This window comes from Mobula hypostoma, chromosome X1 (assembly GCF_963921235.1).
Source record: "Mobula hypostoma chromosome X1, sMobHyp1.1, whole genome shotgun sequence".
Classification (NCBI taxonomy): Eukaryota; Metazoa; Chordata; class Chondrichthyes; order Myliobatiformes; family Myliobatidae; genus Mobula; species Mobula hypostoma.
This window is the reverse complement of record NC_086128.1, coordinates 63,876,156-63,900,699: the sequence shown is the minus strand read 5'-3', so window position 1 is coordinate 63,900,699 and position 24,544 is coordinate 63,876,156. Positions and strand designations below refer to the sequence as shown.

Here is a 24,544-nt window from a genome sequence, read left to right as displayed (position 1 = left end):
CCTCCCCGTCGCTTACCTCCCTTGCCCCTCCCCTCCCCGTCGCTTACCTCCCTCGCCCCCTCCCATCCTCCCTCGCCCCTCGCCCTCCCCGTCGCCCCCTCCCTCCTCCCTCGCCCCCCGCCCTCCCCGTCGCTCACCTCCCTTGCCCCCTCCCCTCCTCCCTCGCCCCTCGCCCTCCCCGTCGCTTACCTCCCTTGCCCCCTCGCCCTCCCCGTCGCTTACCTCCCTCGCCCCCTCCCATCCTCCCTCGCCCCTCGCCCTCCCCGTCGCCCCCTCCCCTCCTCCCTCGCCCCTCCCCCTCCCCGTCGCTTACCTCCCTTGCCCCCTCCCCTCCCCGTCGCCCCTCCCTCGCCCCCTCCCTCCTCCCTCACCCTCCGCCCTCCCTGTCGCCCCCTCCCCTCCTCCTTCACCCTCCGCCCTCCCCGTCGCCCTCTCCCCTCCTCCCTTGCCCCCCGCCCTCCCCGTCGCCCTCTCCCACCTCCCTCGCTCCCCGCCCTCTCCCCTCCTCCCTCACCCTCCGCCCTCCCTGTCGCCCTCTCCCCTCCTCCCTTGCCCCCCGCCCTCTCCCCTCCTCCCTTGCCCCCCGCCCTCCCTGTCGCCCCCTCCCTCCTCCCTCACCCCCCGCCCTCCCCGTCGCCCCTCCCTTGCCCCCTCCGCTCCTCCCTCGCCCCTCGCTCTCCCCGTTGCCCCTCCCTCCTTCCTCGGCCCCGCCCTCCCCGTCGCTTACCTCCCTTGCCCCCTCCCCTCCTCCCTCGCCCCTCGCCCTCCCCGTCGCCCCCTCCCTCCTCCCTCGCCCCCCGCCCTCCCCGTCGCTCCTTCCCCTCCTCCCTCGCCCTCGGCCCTCCCTGTCGCCCCCTCCCCTCCTCCCTCACCCTCCGCCCTCCCCGTCGCCCTCTCCCCTCCTCCCTTGCCCCCCGCCCTCTCCCCTCCTCCCTTGCCCCCCGCCCTCCCTGTCGCCCCCTCCCTCCTCCCTTGCCCCCCGCCCTCCCCGTCGCCCCCTCCCTCCTCCCTCACCCTCCGCCCACCCCGTCGCCCTCTCCCCTCCTCCCTTGCCCCCCGCCCTCTCCCCTCCTCCCTTGCCCCACGCCCTCCCCATCGCCCCCTCCCTCCTCCCTCGCTCCCCGCCCTCCCCGTCGCCCCCTCCCTCCTCCCTCGCTCCCCGCCCTCCCCGTCGCCCCCTCCCTCCTCCCTCGCCCCCCGCCCTCCCCGTCGCCCCCCCTCCTCCCTCTCGCTCCCCGCCCTCCCCGTCGCCCCTCCCTTGCCCCCTCCGCTCCTCCCTCGCCCCTCGCTCTCCCCGTTGCCCCCTCCCTCCTCCCTTGCCCCCCGCCCTCCCCGTCGCCCTCGCCCCCCTCCCTGTTGCCCCCTCCCCTCCTCCCTTGCCCCCCGCCCTCCCCTCGCCCCCTCCCTCCTTCCTTGCCCCCCGCCCTCCCCGTCGCCCCCTCCCTCCTCCCTTGCCCCCCGCCCTCCCCGTCGCCCCCTCCCTCCTCCCTCGCCCCCCGCCCTCCCCGTCGCCCCCTCCCTCGCCCCCCACCCTCTCCCCTCCTCCCTCGCCCCCCGCCCTCCCCGTCGCCCCCTCCCTCCTCCCTTGCCCCCCGCCCTCCCCGTCGCCTCCTCCCTTGCCCCCCGCCCTCCCCGTCGCCCCCTCCCCTCCTCCCTTGCCCCCCGCCCTCTCCCCTCCTCCCTCGCCCCCCTCCCCGTCGCCCCCCGCCCTCCCCGTCGCCCCCTCCCTCCCCGTCGCTCACCTCCTGCAGCTTGCTCTCCTCGGGGGTGAGGCTCTCGAAGTAGCCGCTGTCCCTCACCTCCGGCAGGTCCCTCCAGAGCCCGGTGGGGAGGCCCAGGGAGGCCCGCTGGAGCAGGCTGGGCCCCCGCCTGGCCCGGGAGCCCTCCGGCGAGGGGCACGTGTCCCCGGGCCGCTGCCTCAGGATCTCCCGGTCCAGGGCCTGGTGGATGTACTCCTGGTAGAGGGGCTGGCCTGGGGGGGTGGAGAGAGAGAGGCCGTGAGAGAGGGGGGACGGGGAGAGAGACCGTGAAGGGGAGGGGGAGAGACTGTGAGAGGTGGGGATAGAGAGAACGTGAGGGGGGGGACTGAGACCGTGAGAGAGGGGGGAAAGGCCATGAGAGGGGGGAGAGAGGGAACGTGAAAGGGTGGGGAGACGGGGGTGGGAGAGAATTGGGAGAGGAACAGTTGGGGGGAAAGACAGGAGAGAGAGACCACGAGATAGGGGGAGACGGGAGGGAGAGCAGGGGTGAGAGACTGTGAGAGATGGGGGGAGACTGGGGTGAGAGAGAATTGGGACAGAGATAGTGGGGGGAGAGAGTGGGGGTGAGAGACTGTGAGAGATGGGGGGAGACTGGGGCGAGAGAGAATTGGGACAGAGATAGTGGGGGGGAGACGGGAGGGAGAGCAGGGGTGAGAGACTGTGAGAGATGGGGGGAGACTGGGGCGAGAGAGAATTGGGACAGAGATAGTGGGGGGGAGACGGGAGGGAGAGCAGGGGTGAGAGACTGTGAGAGATGGGGGGAGACTGGGGTGAGAGAGAATTGGGACAGAGATAGTGGGGGGAGAGAGAGTGGGGGTGAGAGACTGTGAGAGATGGGGGGAGACTGGGGTGAGAGAGAATTGAGACAGAGATAGTGGGGGAGAGAGTGGGGGTGAGAAACTGTGAGAGATGGGGGGAGACTGGGGCGAGAGAGAATTGGGACAGAGATAGTGGGGGAGAGAGTGGGGGTGAGAAACTGTGAGAGATGGGGGGAGACTGGGGCGAGAGAGAATTGGGACAGAGATAGTGGGGGAGAGAGTGGGGGTGAGAAACTGTGAGAGATGGGGGGAGACTGGGGCGAGAGAGAATTGGGACAGAGATAGTGGGGGAGAGAGTGGGGGTGAGAAACTGTGAGAGATGGGGGGAGACTGGGGCGAGAGAGAATTGGGACAGAGATAGTGTGTGGGGGCGAGACAGGGGAGAGAGACCGTGAGAGAGGGGGGGAGAAGGGGGAGAGAGCCCTTGAGAGAGGAGGAAGAGACGGGGGGGGGTGGCAGAGAGACCGTGAGAGAGTGGGGGGGGGAGAGAGAGTTGAGGAGAGAGACTGTGAGAGAGGGGGGGAGATGGGAGGGAGAGAAAGTGGGGGAGAGAGATCATGAGGAGGGGACCAAGTGTGAGGTGGGGGGAGTGATCGTGGGGGGGGGAGGCGAGACTATGAAAGAGGGGAGAGAGAGAGAGAGACCGTGACAGAAGGGGGGGAGAGAGAGGCCGTGAGGGGGGGGGGAAGAAACCATGAGAGAGGGGGGGAGACTGTGAGGGAGGGGAGAGAGAGGCCCGGAGGGGCGGGGAGGGGGAGAGGGGAGAGAAAGACTGTGAGAGAGGGGGGAGAGATGGGGGAGGGGGAGAGAGTAGGGGAAAGAGTGGGGGAGAGGGAGGGGGGAAAGAGGGGTAGACAGGAGGAGATGGGGAGGGAGAGGTGGGAGGGAGGGAGGCTGGGGTAGAGGGGAGAGGGAGGGGGGAAGAGGAGTAGACAGGAGGAGATGGGGAGGGAGGCTGGGGTAGAGGGGAGAGGGAGGGAGGAAAGAGGGGAAGACAGGAGGAGATGGGGAGGGAGAGGTGGGAGGGAGGGAGGCTGGGGTAGAGGGGAGGGGGGAAGAGGGATAGACAGGAGGAGATGGGGAGGGAGGCTGGGGTAGAGGGGAGAGGGAGGGGGGGAAGAGGGGTAGACAGGAGGAGATGGGGAGGGAGAGGTGGGAGGGAGGGAGGCTGGGGTAGAGGGGAGAGGGAGGGAGGAAAGAGGAGTAGACAGGAGGAGATGGGGAGGGAGAGGTGGGAGGGAGGGAGGCTGGGGTAGAGGGGAGAGGGAGGGGGGAAGAGGAGTAGACAGGAGGAGATGGGGAGGGAGGCTGGGGTAGAGGGGAGAGGGAGGGAGGAAAGAGGGGAAGACAGGAGGAGATGGGGAGGGAGAGGTGGGAGGGAGGGAGGCTGGGGTAGAGGGGAGGGGGGAAGAGGGATAGACAGGAGGAGATGGGGAGGGAGGCTGGGGTAGAGGGGAGAGGGAGGGAGGAAAGAGGGGAAGACAGGAGGAGATGGGGAGGGAGAGGTGGGAGGGAGGGAGGCTGGGGTAGAGGGGAGAGGGAGGGGGGAAGAGGAGTAGACAGGAGGAGATGGGGAGGGAGGCTGGGGTAGAGGGGAGAGGGAGGGAGGAAAGAGGGGAAGACAGGAGGAGATGGGGAGGGAGGCTGGGGTAGAGGGGAGAGGGAGGGGGGGAAGAGGGGTAGACAGGAGGAGATGGGGAGGGAGAGGTGGGAGGGAGGGAGGCTGGGGTAGAGGGGAGAGGGAGGGGGGAAGAGGAGTAGACAGGAGGAGATGGGGAGGGAGGCTGGGGTAGAGGGGAGAGGGAGGGAGGAAAGAGGGGAAGACAGGAGGAGATGGGGAGGGAGAGGTGGGAGGGAGGGAGGCTGGGGTAGAGGGGAGGGGGGGAAGAGGGATAGACAGGAGGAGATGGGGAGGGAGGCTGGGGTAGAGGGGAGAGGGAGGGGGGGAAGAGGGGTAGACAGGAGGAGATGGGGAGGGAGAGGTGGGAGGGAGGGAGGCTGGGGTAGAGGGGAGAGGGAGGGAGGAAAGAGGGGAAGACAGGAGGAGATGGGGAGGGAGGCTGGGGTAGAGGGGAGAGGGAGGGAGGAAAGAGGGGAAGACAGGAGGAGATGGGGAGGGAGAGGTGGGAGGGAGGGAGGCTGGTGTAGAGGGCAGAGGGAGGGGGGAAGAGGAGTAGACAGGAGGAGATGGGGAGGGAGGCTGGGGTAGAGGGGAGAGGGAGGGAGGAAAGAGGGGAAGACAGGAGGAGATGGGGAGGGAGAGGTGGGAGGGAGGGAGGCTGGGGTAGAGGGGAGGGGGGAAGAGGGATAGACAGGAGGAGATGGGGAGGGAGGCTGGGGTAGAGGGGAGAGGGAGGGAGGAAAGAGGGGAAGACAGGAGGAGATGGGGAGGGAGAGGTGGGAGGGAGGGAGGCTGGGGTAGAGGGGAGAGGGAGGGGGGAAGAGGAGTAGACAGGAGGAGATGGGGAGGGAGGCTGGGGTAGAGGGGAGAGGGAGGGAGGAAAGAGGGGAAGACAGGAGGAGATGGGGAGGGAGAGGTGGGAGGGAGGGAGGCTGGGGTAGAGGGGAGGGGGGGAAGAGGGATAGACAGGAGGAGATGGGGAGGGAGGCTGGGGTAGAGGGGAGAGGGAGGGAAGTCAGTGGGAGAGAAGGAGAGAGAGGGGCAGAGAAAGAGAGAGAGGGGAGAGAGGAAGTGAAAGGGGGAGTGGGAAAGAGAGGGCAAGAGAGAGGGGAAGGGAGGGGGAGAGTTGGAAAGAGAGGTGGAGACAGGGGCAGAGAGTGTGGGGAGAGGGAGAAGGGGGGGATAACACAGGTCCCCTAGTCTCGAAAACATCCTTGTAAATCCTCTCTGCATTCGCTCGACCTTGTTTCCATCTTCCCTGTCGGTAGGCGACCAAAACCGCACACAACGCCCCACACTGGACCTCACCAACTTCAACATCACGTCCCATCTCCTGTACTCAATACTCTGATTTGTGAAGGCCAACGTGCCAAAAGCTTTCTTTCCGACCCTATCAACCAGTGACGTCACTTTCAACGAATTATGGACCAGTAGTCCCAGATCCCACCACACTCCTCAGTGACCTCCCGTTCACCTACCCTGGTTTGTCCTACCAAAGCACAACACATCGCTCTTGTGTGTTGGAATTAAACTCCATCCGCCGTTCTTTTCAGCCCATTTTTCCGGCTGGTCCAGGTCCCGCTGCGAGCTTCGATAGTCTTCCTCGCTGTCCGCTACACCCCCTGATCTCGGTGTCACCCGCAAATTTGCCGATCCAGTTAGCCGCACTATCACCCAGATCGTTGATACGGACGACAAACGACGACGGACCCAGCACCGGTCCCTGGGGCACACCACCAGTCACAGGCCTCCCGCCAGAGAGACGATCGTCTACTACCACTGGCTGGCTTCTCCCACAAAGCCAATGTCTCATCCAGTTCACCATCTCATCTTGAATGCCGGGCGGCTGGACGTTCCTGACCAGCCTCCCGTACGGGACCTTGTCAAATCCCTTGCTGAAGTCCATATGGACAACATCCACTCCCCTTTCCTGGTAACGTGCTCGGAAAACTCCCTGAAGTCGGTTGGACACGGCCTGCCATTCACAAAGCCAGGCTGACCATCCCCAGTAATTCCCTGTCTGTCCAATACTCATCTATCCGGCCTCTACTTCCTGCAGAGTTTGGGATTGTCGTCTTGGCAAACTTCTACAGATGTGTGGTGGAAACCCACACCACACTCTCTCCTCACTGCTGCCATCAGGAAGGAGGTACAGGAGCCTCAGGACTCACACCACCAGGTTCAGGGACAGTTATTACCACACAACCATCAGGAAGGAGGTACAGGAGCCTCAGGACCCACACCACCAGGTTCAGGGACAGTTATCACCCCTCAACCATCAGGAAGGAGGTACAAGAGCCTCAGGACCCACACCACCAGGTTCAGGGACAGTTATTACCCCTCAACCATCAGGAAGGAGGTACAGGAGCCTCAGGACCCACACCACCAGGTTCAGGGACAGTTATTACCCCTCAACCATCAGGAAGGAGGTACAGGAGCCTCAGGACACACACCACCAGGTTCAGGGACAGTTATTAACCCCTCAACCATCAGGAAGGAGGTACAGGAGACTCAGGACCCACACCACTAGGTTCAGGGACAGTTATCACCCCTCAACCATCAGGAAGGAGGTACAAGAGCCTCAGGACCCACACCACCAAGTTCAGGGACAGTTATTACCCCACAACCATCAGGAAGGAGGTGCAGGAGACTCAGGACCCACACCACCAAGTTCAGGGACAGTTATTACCACACAACCATCAGGAAGGAGGTACAGGAGCCTCAGGACCCACACCACCAGGTTCAGGGACAGTTATCACCCCTCAACCATCAGGAAGGAGGTACAAGAGCCTCAGGACCCACACCACCAGGTTCAGGGACAGCTATCACCCCTCAACCATCAGGAAGGAGGTACAGGAGCCTCAGGACCCACACCACCAGGTTCAGGGACAGTTATCACCCCTCAACCATCAGGAAGGAGGTACAGGAGCCTCAGGACCCACACTACCAGGTTCAGGGACAGTTATTAACCCCTCAACCATCAGGAAGGAGGTACAGGAGACTCAGGACCCACACCACTAGGTTCAGGGACAGTTATCACCCCTCAACCATCAGGAAGGAGGTACAAGAGCCTCAGGACCCACACCACCAAGTTCAGGGACAGTTATTACCCCACAACCATCAGGAAGGAGGTACAGGAGCCTCAGGACCCACACCACCAGGTTCAGGGACAGTTATCATCCCCTCAACCATCAGGAAGGAGGTACAAGAGCCTCAGGACCCACACCACCAGGTTCAGGGACAGTTATCACCCCTCAACCATCAGGAAGGAGGTACAAGAGCCTCAGGACCCACACCACCAGGTTCAGGGACAGTTATTACCCCTCAACCATCAGGAAGGAGGTACAGGAGCCTCAGGACCCACACCACCAGGTTCAGGGACAGTTATCACCCCTCAACCATCAGGAAGGAGGTACAGGAGCCTCAGGACCCACACCACCAGGTTCAGGGACAGTTATCACCCCTCAACCATCAGGAAGGAGGTACAGGAGCCTCAGGACCCACACTACCAGGTTCAGGGACAGTTATTAACCCCTCAACCATCAGGAAGGAGGTACAGGAGACTCAGGACCCACACCACTAGGTTCAGGGACAGTTATCACCCCTCAACCATCAGGAAGGAGGTACAAGAGCCTCAGGACCCACACCACCAAGTTCAGGGACAGTTATTACCCCACAACCATCAGGAAGGAGGTGCAGGAGACTCAGGACCCACACCACCAAGTTCAGGGACAGTTATTACCACACAACCATCAGGAAGGAGGTACAGGAGCCTCAGGACCCACACCACCAGGTTCAGGGACAGTTATCACCCCTCAACCATCAGGAAGGAGGTACAAGAGCCTCAGGACCCACACCACCAGGTTCAGGGACAGTTATCACCCCCTCAACCATCAGGAAGGAGGTACAGGAGCCTCAGGACCCACACCACCAGGTTCAGGGACAGTTATCATCCCCTCAACCATCAGGAAGGAGGTACAGGAGCCTCAGGACCCACACCACCAGGTTCAGGGACAGTTATCATCCCCTCAACCATCAGGAAGGAGGTACAGGAGCCTCAGGACCCACACCACCAGGTTCAGGGACAGTTATTACCTCTCACCCATCAGGAAGATACAGGAGCCTCAGGACACACACCACCAGGTTCAGGGACAGTTATCACCCCTCAACCAACAGGAAGGAGGTACAGGAGCCTCAGGACCCACACCACCAGGTTCAGGGACGGTTATTACCCCTCAACCATCAGGAAGGGGGTACAGGAGCCTCAGGACCCACACCACCAGGTTCAGGGACAGTTATTACCCCTCAACCATCAGGAAGAAGGTACAGGAGCCTCAGGACCCACACCACCAGGTTCAGGAACCGTTATTACCCCCTGAACCATCAGGAAGGAGGTACAGGAGCCTCAGGACCCACACCACCAAGTTCAGTGACAGTTATTACCCCTCAACCATCAGGAAGGAGGTACAGGAGCCTCAGGACCCACACCACCAGGTTCAGGGACAGTTATTACCCCTCAACCATCAGGAAGGAGGTACAGGAGCCTCAGGACCCACACCACCAGGTTCAGGGACAGTTATCACCCCTCAACCATCAGGAAGGAGGTACAAGAGCCTCAGGACCCACACCACCAAGTTCAGGGACAGTTATTACCCCTCAACCATCAGGAAGGAGGTACAGGAGCCTCAGGACCCACACCACCAGGTTCAGGGACAGTTATCACCCCTCAACCATCAGGAAGGAGGTACAAGAGCCTCAGGACCCACACCACCAAGTTCAGGGACAGTTATTACCACACAACCATCAGGAAGGAGGTACAGGAGCCTCAGGACCCACACCACCAGGTTCAGGGACAGTTATCACCTCCTCAACCATCAGGAAGGAGGTACCGGAGCCTAAGGACCCACACCACCAGGTTCAGGGACAGTTATCACCCCCTCAACCATCAGGAAGGAGGTACAGGAGCCTCAGGACCCACACCACCAGGTTCAGGGACAGTTATCATCCCCTCAACCATCAGGAAGGAGGTACAGGAGCCTCAGGACCCACACCACCAGGTTCAGGGACAGTTATCATCCCCTCAACCATCAGGAAGGAGGTACAGGAGCCTCAGGACCCACACCACCAGGTTCAGGGACAGTTATTACCTCTCACCCATCAGGAAGATACAGGAGCCTCAGGACACACACCACCAGGTTCAGGGACAGTTATCACCCCTCAACCAACAGGAAGGAGGTACAGGAGCCTCAGGACCCACACCACCAGGTTCAGGGACAGTTATTACCCCTCAACCATCAGGAAGGGGGTACAGGAGCCTCAGGACCCACACCACCAGGTTCAGGGACAGTTATTACACCTCAACCATCAGGAAGGAGGTACAGGAGCCTCAGGACCCACACCACCAGGTTCAGGGACAGTTATCACCCCACAGCCATCAGGAAGGAGGTACAGTTGCCTCAGGACCCACACCACCAGGTTCAGGAACCGTTATTACCCCCTGAACCATCAGGAAGGAGGTACAGGAGCCTCAGGACCCACACCACCAGGTTCAGGGACAGTTATTAACCCCTCAACCATCAGGAAGGAGGTATAGGAGCCTCAGGACCCACACCACCAGGTTCAGAGACAGTTATCACCCCTCAACCATCAGGAAGGAGGTACAGTTGCCTCAGGACCCACACCACCAGGTTCAGGGACAGTTATCACCCCCTCAACCATCAGGAAGGAGGTACAGGAGCCTCAGGACCCCCACCACCAGGTTCAGGGACAGTTATCATCCCCTCAACCATCAGGAAGGAGGTACAGGAGCCTCAGGACCCACACCACCAGGTTCAGGAACAGTTATCACCCCTCAACCATCAGGAAGGAGGTACAGGAGCCTCAGGACCCACACCACCAGGTTCAGGGACCGTTATTACCCCTCAACCATCAGGAAGGAGGTACAGGAGCCTCAGGACCCACTCCACCAGGTTCAGGGACAGTTATCATCCCCTCAACCATCAGGAAGGAGGTACAGGAGCCTCTGGACCCGCACCACCAGGTTCAGGGACAGTTATCACCCCTCAACCATCAGGAAGATACAGGAGCCTCAGGACCCACACCACCAGGTTCAGGGACAGTTATCACCTCTCAACCATCAGGAAGATACAGGAGCCTCAGGACTCACACCACCAGGTTCAGGGACAGTTATCACCGCTCAACCATCAGGAAGGAGGTACAGGAGCCTCAGGACTCACACCACCAGGTTCAGGGACAGTTATCACCCCTCAACCATCAGGAAGGAGGTACAGGAGCCTCAGGACTCACACCACCAGGTTCAGGGACAGTTATTACCCCCTCAACCATCAGGAAGGAGGTACAGGAGCCTCAGGACCCACACCACCAGGTTCAGGGACAGTTATCACCCCTCAACCATCAGGAAGGAGGTACAGGAGCCTCAGGACCCACACCACCAGGTTCACGGACAGTTATCACCCCTCAACCATCAGGAAGGAGGTACAAGAGCCTCAGGACCCACACCACCAAGTTCAGGGACAGTTATTACCCCACAACCATCAGGAAGGAGGTGCAGGAGACTCAGGACCCACACCACCCAGTCCAGGGACAGTTATTACCACACAACCATCAGGAAGGAGGTACAGGAGCCTCAGGACCCACACCACCAGGTTCAGGGACAGTTATCACCCCTCAACCATCAGGAAGGAGGTACAAGAGCCTCAGGACCCACACCACCAAGTTCAGGGACAGTTATTACCCCACAACCATCAGGAAGGAGGTGCAGGAGACTCAGGACCCACACCACCAAGTTCAGGGACAGTTATTACCACACAACCATCAGGAAGGAGGTACAGGAGCCTCAGGACCCACACCACCAGGTTCAGGGACAGTTATCACCCCTCAACCATCAGGAAGGAGGTACAAGAGCCTCAGGACCCACACCACCAGGTTCAGGGACAGTTATCACCCCCTCAACCATCAGGAAGGAGGTACAGGAGCCTCAGGACCCACACCACCAGGTTCAGGGACAGTTATCACCCCTCAACCATCAGGAAGATACAGGAGCCTCAGGACCCACACCACCAGGTTCAGGGACAGTTATCACCTCTCAACCATCAGGAAGATACAGGAGCCTCAGGACTCACACCACCAGGTTCAGGGACAGTTATCACCGCTCAACCATCAGGAAGGAGGTACAGGAGCCTCAGGACTCACACCACCAGGTTCAGGGACAGTTATCACCCCTCAACCATCAGGAAGGAGGTACAGGAGCCTCAGGACTCACACCACCAGGTTCAGGGACAGTTATTACCCCCTCAACCATCAGGAAGGAGGTACAGGAGCCTCAGGACCCACACCACCAGGTTCAGGGACAGTTATCACCCCTCAACCATCAGGAAGGAGGTACAGGAGCCTCAGGAGCCACACCACCAGGTTCACGGACAGTTATCACCCCTCAACCATCAGGAAGGAGGTACAAGAGCCTCAGGACCCACACCACCAAGTTCAGGGACAGTTATTACCCCACAACCATCAGGAAGGAGGTGCAGGAGACTCAGGACCCACACCACCAAGTTCAGGGACAGTTATTACCACACAACCATCAGGAAGGAGGTACAGGAGCCTCAGGACCCACACCACCAGGTTCAGGGACAGTTATCACCCCTCAACCATCAGGAAGGAGGTACAAGAGCCTCAGGACCCACACCACCAAGTTCAGGGACAGTTATTACCCCACAACCATCAGGAAGGAGGTGCAGGAGACTCAGGACCCACACCACCAAGTTCAGGGACAGTTATTACCACACAACCATCAGGAAGGAGGTACAGGAGCCTCAGGACCCACACCACCAGGTTCAGGGACAGTTATCACCCCTCAACCATCAGGAAGGAGGTACAAGAGCCTCAGGACCCACACCACCAGGTTCAGGGACAGTTATCACCCCCTCAACCATCAGGAAGGAGGTACAGGAGCCTCAGGACCCACACCACCAGGTTCAGGGACAGTTATCATCCCCTCAACCATCAGGAAGGAGGTACAGGAGCCTCAGGACCCACACCACCAGGTTCAGGGACAGTTATCATCCCCTCAACCATCAGGAAGGAGGTACAGGAGCCTCAGGACCCACACCACCAGGTTCAGGGACAGTTATTACCTCTCACCCATCAGGAAGATACAGGCGCCTCAGGACACACACCACCAGGTTCAGGGACAGTTATCACCCCTCAACCAACAGGAAGGAGGTACAGGAGCCTCAGGACCCACACCACCAGGTTCAGGGACAGTTATTACCCCTCAACCATCAGGAAGGGGGTACAGGAGCCTCAGGACCCACACCACCAGGTTCAGGGACAGTTATTACCCCTCAACCATCAGGAAGAAGGTACAGGAGCCTCAGGACCCACACCACCAGGTTCAGGAACCGTTATTACCCCCTGAACCATCAGGAAGGAGGTACAGGAGCCTCAGGACCCACACCACCAGGTTCAGTGACAGTTATTACCCCTCAACCATCAGGAAGGAGGTACAGGAGCCTCAGGACCCACACCACCAGGTTCAGGGACAGTTATTACCCCTCAACCATCAGGAAGGAGGTACAGGAGCCTCAGGACCCACACCACCAGGTTCAGGGACAGTTATCACCCCTCAACCATCAGGAAGGAGGTACAAGAGCCTCACGACCCACACCACCAAGTTCAGGGACAGTTATTACCCCTCAACCATCAGGAAGGAGGTACAGGAGCCTCAGGACCCACACCACCAGGTTCAGGGACAGTTATCACCCCTCAACCATCAGGAAGGAGGTACAAGAGCCTCAGGACCCACACCACCAAGTTCAGGGACAGTTATTACCACACAACCATCAGGAAGGAGGTACAGGAGCCTCAGGACCCACACCACCAGGTTCAGGGACAGTTATCACCTCCTCAACCATCAGGAAGGAGGTACCGGAGCCTAAGGACCCACACCACCAGGTTCAGGGACAGTTATCACCCCCTCAACCATCAGGAAGGAGGTACAGGAGCCTCAGGACCCACACCACCAGGTTCAGGGACAGTTATCATCCCCTCAACCATCAGGAAGGAGGTACAGGAGCCTCAGGACCCACACCACCAGGTTCAGGGACAGTTATCATCCCCTCAACCATCAGGAAGGAGGTACAGGAGCCTCAGGACCCACACCACCAGGTTCAGGGACAGTTATTACCTCTCACCCATCAGGAAGATACAGGAGCCTCAGGACACACACCACCAGGTTCAGGGACAGTTATCACCCCTCAACCAACAGGAAGGAGGTACAGGAGCCTCAGGACCCACACCACCAGGTTCAGGGACAGTTATTACCCCTCAACCATCAGGAAGGGGGTACAGGAGCCTCAGGACCCACACCACCAGGTTCAGGGACAGTTATTACCCCTCAACCATCAGGAAGGAGGTACAGGAGCTTCAGGACCCACACCACCAGGTTCAGGAACCGTTATTACCCCCTGAACCATCAGGAAGGAGGTACAGGAGCCTCAGGACCCACACCACCAGGTTCAGGGACAGTTATTAACCCCTCAACCATCAGGAAGGAGGTATAGGAGCCTCAGGACCCACACCACCAGGTTCAGAGACAGTTATCACCCCTCAACCATCAGGAAGGAGGTACAGTTGCCTCAGGACCCACACCACCAGGTTCAGGGACAGTTATCACCCCCTCAACCATCAGGAAGGAGGTACAGGAGCCTCAGGACCCCCACCACCAGGTTCAGGGACAGTTATCATCCCCTCAACCATCAGGAAGGAGGTACAGGAGCCTCAGGACCCACACCACCAGGTTCAGGAACAGTTATCACCCCTCAACCATCAGGAAGGAGGTACAGGAGCCTCAGGACCCACACCACCAGGTTCAGGGACCGTTATTACCCCTCAACCATCAGGAAGGAGGTACAGGAGCCTCAGGACCCACTCCACCAGGTTCAGGGACAGTTATCATCCCCTCAACCATCAGGAAGATACAGGAGCCTCAGGACCCACACCACCAGGTTCAGGGACAGTTATCACCGCTCAACCATCAGGAAGATACAGGAGCCTCAGGACTCACACCACCAGGTTCAGGGACAGTTATCACCGCTCAACCATCAGGAAGGAGGTACAGGAGCCTCAGGACACCAGGTTCAGGGACAGTTATCACCCCTCAACCATCAGGAAGGAGGTACAGGAGCCTCAGGACTCACACCACCAGGTTCAGGGACAGTTATTACCCCCTCAACCATCAGGAAGGAGGTACAGGAGCCTCAGGACTCACACCACCAGGTTCAGGGACAGTTATTACCCCCTCAACCGTCAGGAAGGAGGTACAGGAGCCTCAGGACCCACACTACCAGGTTCAGGGACAGTTATCACCCCTCAACCATCAGGAAGGAGGTACAGGAGCCTCAGGACTCACACCACCAGGTTCAGGGACAGTTATTACCCCCTCAACCGTCAGGAAGGAGGTACAAGAGCCTCAGGACCCACACCACCAAGTTCAGGGACAGTTATTACCCCACAACCATCAGGAAGGAGGTGCAGGAGACTCAGGACCCACACCACCAAGTTCAGGGACAGTTATTACCACACAACCATCAGGAAGGAGGTACAGGAGCCTCAGGACCCACACCACCAGGTTCAGGGACAGTTATCACCCCTCAACCATCAGGAAGGAGGTACAAGAGCCTCAGGACCCACACCACCAGGTTCAGGGACAGTTATCACCCCTCAACCATCAGGAAGGAGGTACAGGAGCCTCAGGACCCACACCACCAGGTTCAGGGACAGTTATCACCCCTCAACCATCAGGAAGGAGGTACAGGAGCCTCAGGACCCACACCACCAGGTTCAGGGACAGTTATCACCCCTCAACCATCAGGAAGGAGGTACAGGAGCCTCAGGACCCACACTACCAGGTTCAGGGACAGTTATTAACCCCTCAACCATCAGGAAGGAGGTACAGGAGACTCAGGACCCACACCACTAGGTTCAGGGACAGTTATCACCCCTCAACCATCAGGAAGGAGGTACAAGAGCCTCAGGACCCACACCACCAAGTTCAGGGACAGTTATTACCCCACAACCATCAGGAAGGAGGTGCAGGAGACTCAGGACCCACACCACCAAGTTCAGGGACAGTTATTACCACACAACCATCAGGAAGGAGGTACAGGAGCCTCAGGACCCACACCACCAGGTTCAGGGACAGTTATCACCCCTCAACCATCAGGAAGGAGGTACAAGAGCCTCAGGACCCACACCACCAGGTTCAGGGACAGTTATCACCCCCTCAACCATCAGGAAGGAAGTACAGGAGCCTCAGGACCCACACCACCAGGTTCAGGGACAGTTAACATCCCCTCAACCATCAGGAAGGAGGTACAGGAGCCTCAGGACCCACACCACCAGGTTCAGGGACAGTTATTATCCCTCAACCATCAGGAAGGAGGTACAGGAGCCTCAGGACCCACACCACCAGGTTCAGGGACAGTTATTACCTCTCACCCATCAGGAAGATACAGGAGCCTCAGGACACACACCACCAGGTTCAGGGACAGTTATCACCCCTCAACCAACAGGAAGGAGGTACAGGAGCCTCAGGACCCACACCACCAGGTTCAGGGACAGTTATTACCCCTCAACCATCAGGAAGGGGGTACAGGAGCCTCAGGACCCACACCACCAGGTTCAGGGACAGTTATTACCCCTCAACCATCAGGAAGAAGGTACAGGAGCCTCAGGACCCACACCACCAGGTTCAGGAACCGTTATTACCCCCTGAACCATCAGGAAGGAGGTACAGGAGCCTCAGGACCCACACCACCAGGTTCAGTGACAGTTATTACCCCTCAACCATCAGGAAGGAGGTACAGGAGCCTCAGGACCCACACCACCAGGTTCAGGGACAGTTATTACCCCTCAACCATCAGGAAGGAGGTACAGGAGCCTCAGGACCCACACCACCAGGTTCAGGGACAGTTATCACCCCTCAACCATCAGGAAGGAGGTACAAGAGCCTCAGGACCCACACCACCAAGTTCAGGGACAGTTATTACCCCTCAACCATCAGGAAGGAGGTACAGGAGCCTCAGGACCCACACCACCAGGTTCAGGGACAGTTATCACCCCTCAACCATCAGGAAGGAGGTACAAGAGCCTCAGGACCCACACCACCAAGTTCAGGGACCGTTATTACCACACAACCATCAGGAAGGAGGTACAGGAGCCTCAGGACCCACACCACCAGGTTCAGGGACAGTTATCACCTCCTCAACCATCAGGAAGGAGGTACCGGAGCCTAAGGACCCACACCACCAGGTTCAGGGACAGTTATCACCCCCTCAACCATCAGGAAGGAGGTACAGGAGCCTCAGGACCCACACCACCAGGTTCAGGGACAGTTATCATCCCCTCAACCATCAGGAAGGAGGTACAGGAGCCTCAGGACCCACACCACCAGGTTCAGGGACAGTTATCATCCCCTCAACCATCAGGAAGGAGGTACAGGAGCCTCAGGACCCACACCACCAGGTTCAGGGACAGTTATTACCTCTCACCCATCAGGAAGATACAGGAGCCTCAGGACACACACCACCAGGTTCAGGGACAGTTATCACCCCTCAACCAACAGGAAGGAGGTACAGGAGCCTCAGGACCCACACCACCAGGTTCAGGGACAGTTATTACCCCTCAACCATCAGGAAGGGGGTACAGGAGCCTCAGGACCCACACCACCAGGTTCAGGGACAGTTATTACCCCTCAACCATCAGGAAGAAGGTACAGGAGCCTCAGGACCCACACCACCAGGTTCAGGAACCGTTATTACCCCCTGAACCATCAGGAAGGAGGTACAGGAGCCTCAGGACCCACACCACCAGGTTCAGTGACAGTTATTACCCCTCAACCATCAGGAAGGAGGTACAGGAGCCTCAGGACCCACACCACCAGGTTCAGGGACAGTTATTACCCCTCAACCATCAGGAAGGAGGTACAGGAGCCTCAGGACCCACACCACCAGGTTCAGGGACAGTTATCACCCCTCAACCATCAGGAAGGAGGTACAAGAGCCTCAGGACCCACACCACCAAGTTCAGGGACAGTTATTACCCCTCAACCATCAGGAAGGAGGTACAGGAGCCTCAGGACCCACACCACCAGGTTCAGGGACAGTTATCACCCCTCAACCATCAGGAAGGAGGTACAAGAGCCTCAGGACCCACACCACCAAGTTCAGGGACAGTTATTACCACACAACCATCAGGAAGGAGGTACAGGAGCCTCAGGACCCACACCACCAGGTTCAGGGACAGTTATCACCTCCTCAACCATCAGGAAGGAGGTACCGGAGCCTAAGGACCCACACCACCAGGTTCAGGGACAGTTATCACCCCCTCAACCAACAGGAAGGAGGTACAGGAGCCTCAGGACCCACACCACCAGGTTCAGGGACAGTTATCATCCCCTCAACCATCAGGAAGGAGGTACAGGAGCCTCAGGACCCACACCACCAGGTTCAGGGACAGTTATCAACCCCTCAACCATCAGGAAGGAGGTACAGGAGCCTCAGGACCCACACCACCAGGTTCAGGGACAGTTATTACCTCTCACCCATCAGGAAGATACAGGAGCCTCAGGACACACACCACCAGGTTCAGGGACAGTTATCACCCCTCAACCAACAGGAAGGAGGTACAGGAGCCTCAGGACCCACACCACCAAGTTCAGGGACAGTTATTACCCCACAACCATCAGGAAGGGGGTACAGGAGCCTCAGGACCCACACCACCAGGTTCAGGGACAGTTATTACCCCTCAACCATCAGGAAGGAGGTACAGGAGCTTCAGGACCCACACCACCAGGTTCAGGAACCGTTATTACCCCCTGAACCATCAGGAAGGAGGTACAGGAGCCTCAGGACCCACACCACCAGGTTCAGGGACAGTTATTAACCCCTCAACCATCAGGAAGGAGGTATAGGAGCTTCAGGACCCACACCACCAGGTTCAGAGACAGTTATCACCCCTCAACCATCAGGAAGGAGGTACAGTTGCCTCAGGACCCACACCACCAGGTTCAGGGACAGTTATCACCCCCTCAACCATCAGGAAGGAGGTACAGGAGCCTCAGGACCCCCACCACCAGGTTCAGGGACAGTTATCATCCCCTCAACCATCAGGAAGGAGGTACAGGAGCCTCAGGACCCACACCACCAGGTTCAGGAACAGTTATCACCCCTCAACCATCAGGAAGGAGGTACAGGAGCCTCAGGACCCACACCACCAGGTTCAGGGACCGTTATTACCCCTCAACCATCAGGAAGGAGGTACAGGAGCCTCAGGACCCACTCCACCAGGTTCAGGGACAGTTATCATCCCCTCAACCATCAGGAAGATACAGGAGCCTCAGGACCCACACCACCAGGTTCAGGGACAGTTATCACCGCTCAACCATCAGGAAGATACAGGAGCCTCAGGACTCACACCACCAGGTTCAGGGACAGTTATCACCGCTCAACCATCAGGAAGGAGGTACAGGAGCCTCAGGACACCAGGTTCAGGGACAGTTATCACCCCTCAACCATCAGGAAGGAGGTACAGGAGCCTCAGGACTCACACCACCAGGTTCAGGGACAGTTATTACCCCCTCAACCATCAGGAAGGAGGTACAGGAGCCTCAGGACTCACACCACCAGGTTCAGGGACAGTTATTACCCCCTCAACCGTCAGGAAGGAGGTACAGGAGCCTCAGGACCCACACTACCAGGTTCAGGGACAGTTATCACCCCTCAACCATCAGGAAGGAGGTACAGGAGCCTCAGGACTCACACCACCAGGTTCAGGGACAGTTATTACCCCCTCAACCGTCAGGAAGGAGGTACAAGAGCCTCAGGACCCACACCACCAAGTTCAGGGACAGTTATTACCCCACAACCATCAGGAAGGAGGTGCAGGAGACTCAGGACCCACACCACCAAGTTCAGGGACAGTTATTACCACACAACCATCAGGAAGGAGGTACAGGAGCCTCAGGACCCACACCACCAGGTTCAGGGACAGTTATCACCCCTCAACCATCAGGAAGGAGGTACAAGAGCCTCAGGACCCACACCACCAGGTTCAGGGACAGTTATCACCCCTCAACCATCAGGAAGGAGGTACAGGAGCCGCAGGACCCACACCACCAGGTTCAGGGACAGTTATCACCCCTCAACCATCAGGAAGGAGGTACAGGAGCCTCAGGACCCACACCACCAGGTTCAGGGACAGTTATCACCCCTCAACCATCAGGAAGGAGGTACAGGAGCCTCAGGACCCACACTACCAGGTTCAGGGACAGTTATTAACCCCTCAACCATCAGGAAGGAGGTACAGGAGACTCAGGACCCACACCACTAGGTTCAGGGACAGTTATCACCCCTCAACCATCAGGAAGGAGGTACAAGAGCCTCAGGACCCACACCACCAAGTTCAGGGACAGTTATTACCCCACAACCATCAGGAAGGAGGTGCAGGAGACTCAGGACCCACACCACCAAGTTCAGGGACAGTTATTACCACACAACCATCAGGAAGGAGGTACAGGAGCCTCAGGACCCACACCACCAGGTTCAGGGACAGTTATCACCCCTCAACCATCAGGAAGGAGGTACAAGAGCCTCAGGACCCACACCACCAGGTTCAGGGACAGTTATCACCCCCTCAACCATCAGGAAGGAAGTACAGGAGCCTCAGGACCCACACCACCAGGTTCAGGGACAGTTATCATCCCCTCAACCATCAGGAAGGAGGTACAGGAGCCTCAGGACCCACACCACCAGGTTCAGGGACAGTTATTATCCCTCAACCATCAGGAAGGAGGTACAGGAGCCTCAGGACCCACACCACCAGGTTCAGGGACAGTTATTACCTCTCACCCATCAGGAAGATACAGGAGCCTCAGGACACACACCACCAGGTTCAGGGACAGTTATCACCCCTCAACCAACAGGAAGGAGGTACAGGAGCCTCAGGACCCACACCACCAGGTTCAGGGACAGTTATTACCCCTCAACCATCAGGAAGGGGGTACAGGAGCCTCAGGACCCACACCACCAGGTTCAGGGACAGTTATTACCCCTCAACCATCAGGAAGAAGGTACAGGAGCCTCAGGACCCACACCACCAGGTTCAGGAACCGTTATTACCCCCTGAACCATCAGGAAGGAGGTACAGGAGCCTCAGGACCCACACCACCAGGTTCAGTGACAGTTATTACCCCTCAACCATCAGGAAGGAGGTACAGGAGCCTCAGGACCCACACCACCAGGTTCAGGGACAGTTATTACCCCTCAACCATCAGGAAGGAGGTACAGGAGCCTCAGGACCCACACCACCAGGTTCAGGGACAGTTATCACCCCTCAACCATCAGGAAGGAGGTACAAGAGCCTCAGGACCCACACCACCAAGTTCAGGGACAGTTATTACCCCTCAACCATCAGGAAGGAGGTACAGGAGCCTCAGGACCCACACCACCAGGTTCAGGGACAGTTATCACCCCTCAACCATCAGGAAGGAGGTACAAGAGCCTCAGGACCCACACCACCAAGTTCAGGGACCGTTATTACCACACAACCATCAGGAAGGAGGTACAGGAGCCTCAGGACCCACACCACCAGGTTCAGGGACAGTTATCACCTCCTCAACCATCAGGAAGGAGGTACCGGAGCCTAAGGACCCACACCACCAGGTTCAGGGACAGTTATCACCCCCTCAACCATCAGGAAGGAGGTACAGGAGCCTCAGGACCCACACCACCAGGTTCAGGGACAGTTATCATCCCCTCAACCATCAGGAAGGAGGTACAGGAGCCTCAGGACCCACACCACCAGGTTCAGGGACAGTTATCATCCCCTCAACCATCAGGAAGGAGGTACAGGAGCCTCAGGACCCACACCACCAGGTTCAGGGACAGTTATTACCTCTCACCCATCAGGAAGATACAGGAGCCTCAGGACACACACCACCAGGTTCAGGGACAGTTATCACCCCTCAACCAACAGGAAGGAGGTACAGGAGCCTCAGGACCCACACCACCAGGTTCAGGGACAGTTATTACCCCTCAACCATCAGGAAGGGGGTACAGGAGCCTCAGGACCCACACCACCAGGTTCAGGGACAGTTATTACCCCTCAACCATCAGGAAGGAGGTACAGGAGCTTCAGGACCCACATCACCAGGTTCAGGAACCGTTATTACCCCCTGAACCATCAGGAAGGCGGTACAGGAGCCTCAGGACCCACACCACCAGGTTCAGGGACAGTTATTAACCCCTCAACCATCAGGAAGGAGGTATAGGAGCCTCAGGACCCACACCACCAGGTTCAGAGACAGTTATCACCCCTCAACCATCAGGAAGGAGGTACAGTTGCCTCAGGACCCACACCACCAGGTTCAGGGACAGTTATCGCCCCTCAACCATCAGGAAGGAGGTACAGGAGCCTCAGGACCCACACCAGCAGGTTCAGGAACATTTATCGCCCCTCAACCATCAGGAAGGAGGTACAGGAGCCTCAGGACCCACACCACCAGGTTCAGGGACAGTTATCACCCCCTCAACCATCAGGAAGGAGGTACAGGAGCCTCAGGACCCCCACCACCAGGTTCAGGGACAGTTATCATCCCCTCAACCATCAGGAAGGAGGTACAGGAGCCTCAGGACCCACACCACCAGGTTCAGGAACAGTTATCACCCCTCAACCATCAGGAAGGAGGTACAGGAGCCTCAGGACCCACACCACCAGGTTCAGGGACCGTTATTACCCCTCAACCATCAGGAAGGAGGTACAGGAGCCTCAGGACCCACTCCACCAGGTTCAGGGACAGTTATCATCCCCTCAACCATCAGGAAGGAGGTACAGGAGCCTCTGGACCCGCACCACCAGGTTCAGGGACAGTTATCACCCCTCAACCATCAGGAAGATACAGGAGCCTCAGGACCCACACCACCAGGTTCAGGGACAGTTATCACCTCTCAACCATCAGGAAGATACAGGAGCCTCAGGACCCACACCACCAGGTTCAGGGACAGTTATTACCCCTCAACCATCAGGAAGGAGGTACAGGAGCCTTACGACCCACCCACCAGGTTCAAGGACAGTTATCACCCCTCAACCATCAGGAAGGAGGTACAGGAGCCTCAGGACCCACACCACCAGGTTCAGGGACCGTTATTACCCCCTCAACCATCAGGAAGGAGGTACAGGAGCCTCAGGACCCACACCACCAGGTTCAGGAACAGTTATTACCCCTCAACCATCAGGAAGGAGGTACAGGAGCCTCAGGACCCACACCACCAGGTTCAGGGACAGTTATTACCCCTCAACCATCAGGAAGAAGGTACAGGAGCCTCAGGACCCACACCACCAGGTTCAGGGACAGTTATCACCCCTCAACCATCAGGAAGGAGGTACAGGAGCCTCAGGACCCACACCACCAGGTTCAGGGACAGTTATTACCCCTCAACCATCAGGAAGGGGGTACAGGAGCCTCAGGACCCACACCACCAGGTTCAGGGACAGTTAGTAACCCCTCAACCATCAGGAAGGAGGTACAGGAGCCTCAGGACCCACACCACCAGGTTCAGTGACAGTTATCACCCCTCAACCATCAGGAAGGAGGTACAGGAGCCTCAGGACCCACACCACCAGGTTCAGGGACAGTTATCACCCCCTCAACCATCAGGAAGGAGGTACAGGAGCCTCAGGACCCACACCACCAGGTTCAGGGACAGTTATTCCCCCTCAACCATCAGGTTCCTGAACAAAAGGGGATAGCTGCACTCATTTAAGGACTCTGTTATCTCGCTCATTCATGCCCTTGTTACTTGTTGATATTTATTTATATCTGCACTTGCCAACTGTGTCTTCCATTGACTGTGTTTGCAGTTACTGCTCTGTAGATTCGCTGAGAAAGCCCGCAGGAGAAAGAACATGGTGACGTAGACCAAGTTGGGAATGTGCAGAAAATGTGACTTTAATATATGTACTTATATTATATTATCATGTTTGTTCTATTACAACTTTAAGCAAGTGTAGAGGGAGTTCGGCCCCATCATGTAGGACATCAATAGAGTAGCTCCTTAGCAGCCAGCCGGCTAGTTTAAATAACGTCAGCTACGCGAATGGACGAATGACACCTATTAAACTCACCTCAACATGTTGTTAAAATTTTAACCCACCAGGGGCAATAGAAAAGTCACTGTTGCAAACAGTGCAGCGGGCAACTCTGTCCACTATCTTTGAGGTCGACTGTAAAGCCCGCCCGCGGAGAAAACCGGTAGGCCTACTTAGCACGAAGAGAGACCAATCAGGCCTCTTAAAAAAAAATCGATTTCCGGGATACTCTGTGTAACTTCCGGGCGTCAGGGAGCCGCTATCAACGTGCAGGAGACTCCCGGAACTTCCGGGAGAGGTGGGATGTCTGCCAACAACTTTCCCACCGCTGATTTCAGGCTCTGCTGCCTACGATTTCCTGGTCTATGTTTAGAGCCTTTCTTAAACGGGCGGGGTGGGGGGTGCAATGTTGTCCATCCTCCAGTCCTCGAGACAGCAAACACCCCCTCCTCTGTAATCTGTCCAGGGTCCATGAAGTTGGTGCCACTTTGTCTCACCTCTACGGACTCTGCGTCCGTCTCCTGAGACACAGATGCAAAGAGTCCATCTGCGATCTCCTCCCCCCCCCCCATCTCTTTTAGCTCCACACACAGATTACTAATCTGGACTTTCAGGGGACCAGTTTAGTCCCTTTGCTATTCTCTTTGCTCTTCGCGTATCTGTAGGATCCCTCAGCAGTCTCCCCTCATCTTCTCTGCTGAAGCGACCTCAGGCCTTCTGTGAGGCTCCCGATCTCTTAGCGACCTCAGGCCTTCTGTGAGGCTCCCGATCTCTTAGCGACCTCAGGCCTTCTGTGAGGCTCCCGATCTCTTAGCGACCTCAGGCCTTCTGTGAGGCTCCCGATCTCTTTCTGAAGCATTTATTACAACCCACAAGCACCTCATTTGTTCCTACCTACCTATACCTTTAAGTTCCTCGGGGTCAATATCACAAATGACCTGACTTGGTCCAACCAAGCAGAGTTCACTGCCAAGAAGGCCCACCAGCACCTTTACTTCCTGAGAAAACTAAAGAAATTTGGCCTGTCCCCTAAAACCCTCACTAATTTTTATAGACGCACCGTAGAAAGCATTCTTCTGGGGTGCATCACAACCTGGTACGGAAGTTGTCCTGTCCAAGACCGGAAGAAGCTGCAGAAGATTGTGAACACAGCCCAGCGCATCACACAGACCAATCTTCCG

General features: G+C 58.0%; 1 protein-coding gene across 1 annotated transcript in view; it reads right to left on the bottom strand.

The window, feature by feature from the left end:
* Positions 1-24,544, bottom strand: part of LOC134340209 (aggrecan core protein-like) — a 166,713-nt gene that overhangs the window by 65,786 nt on the left and 76,383 nt on the right. Inside the window, exon 6 of the mRNA XM_063037185.1 lies at positions 1,743-1,972. Within this exon, the coding sequence (XP_062893255.1) occupies positions 1,743-1,972 (230 nt within the window). The remainder of the gene's footprint in view (positions 1-1,742; positions 1,973-24,544) is intronic.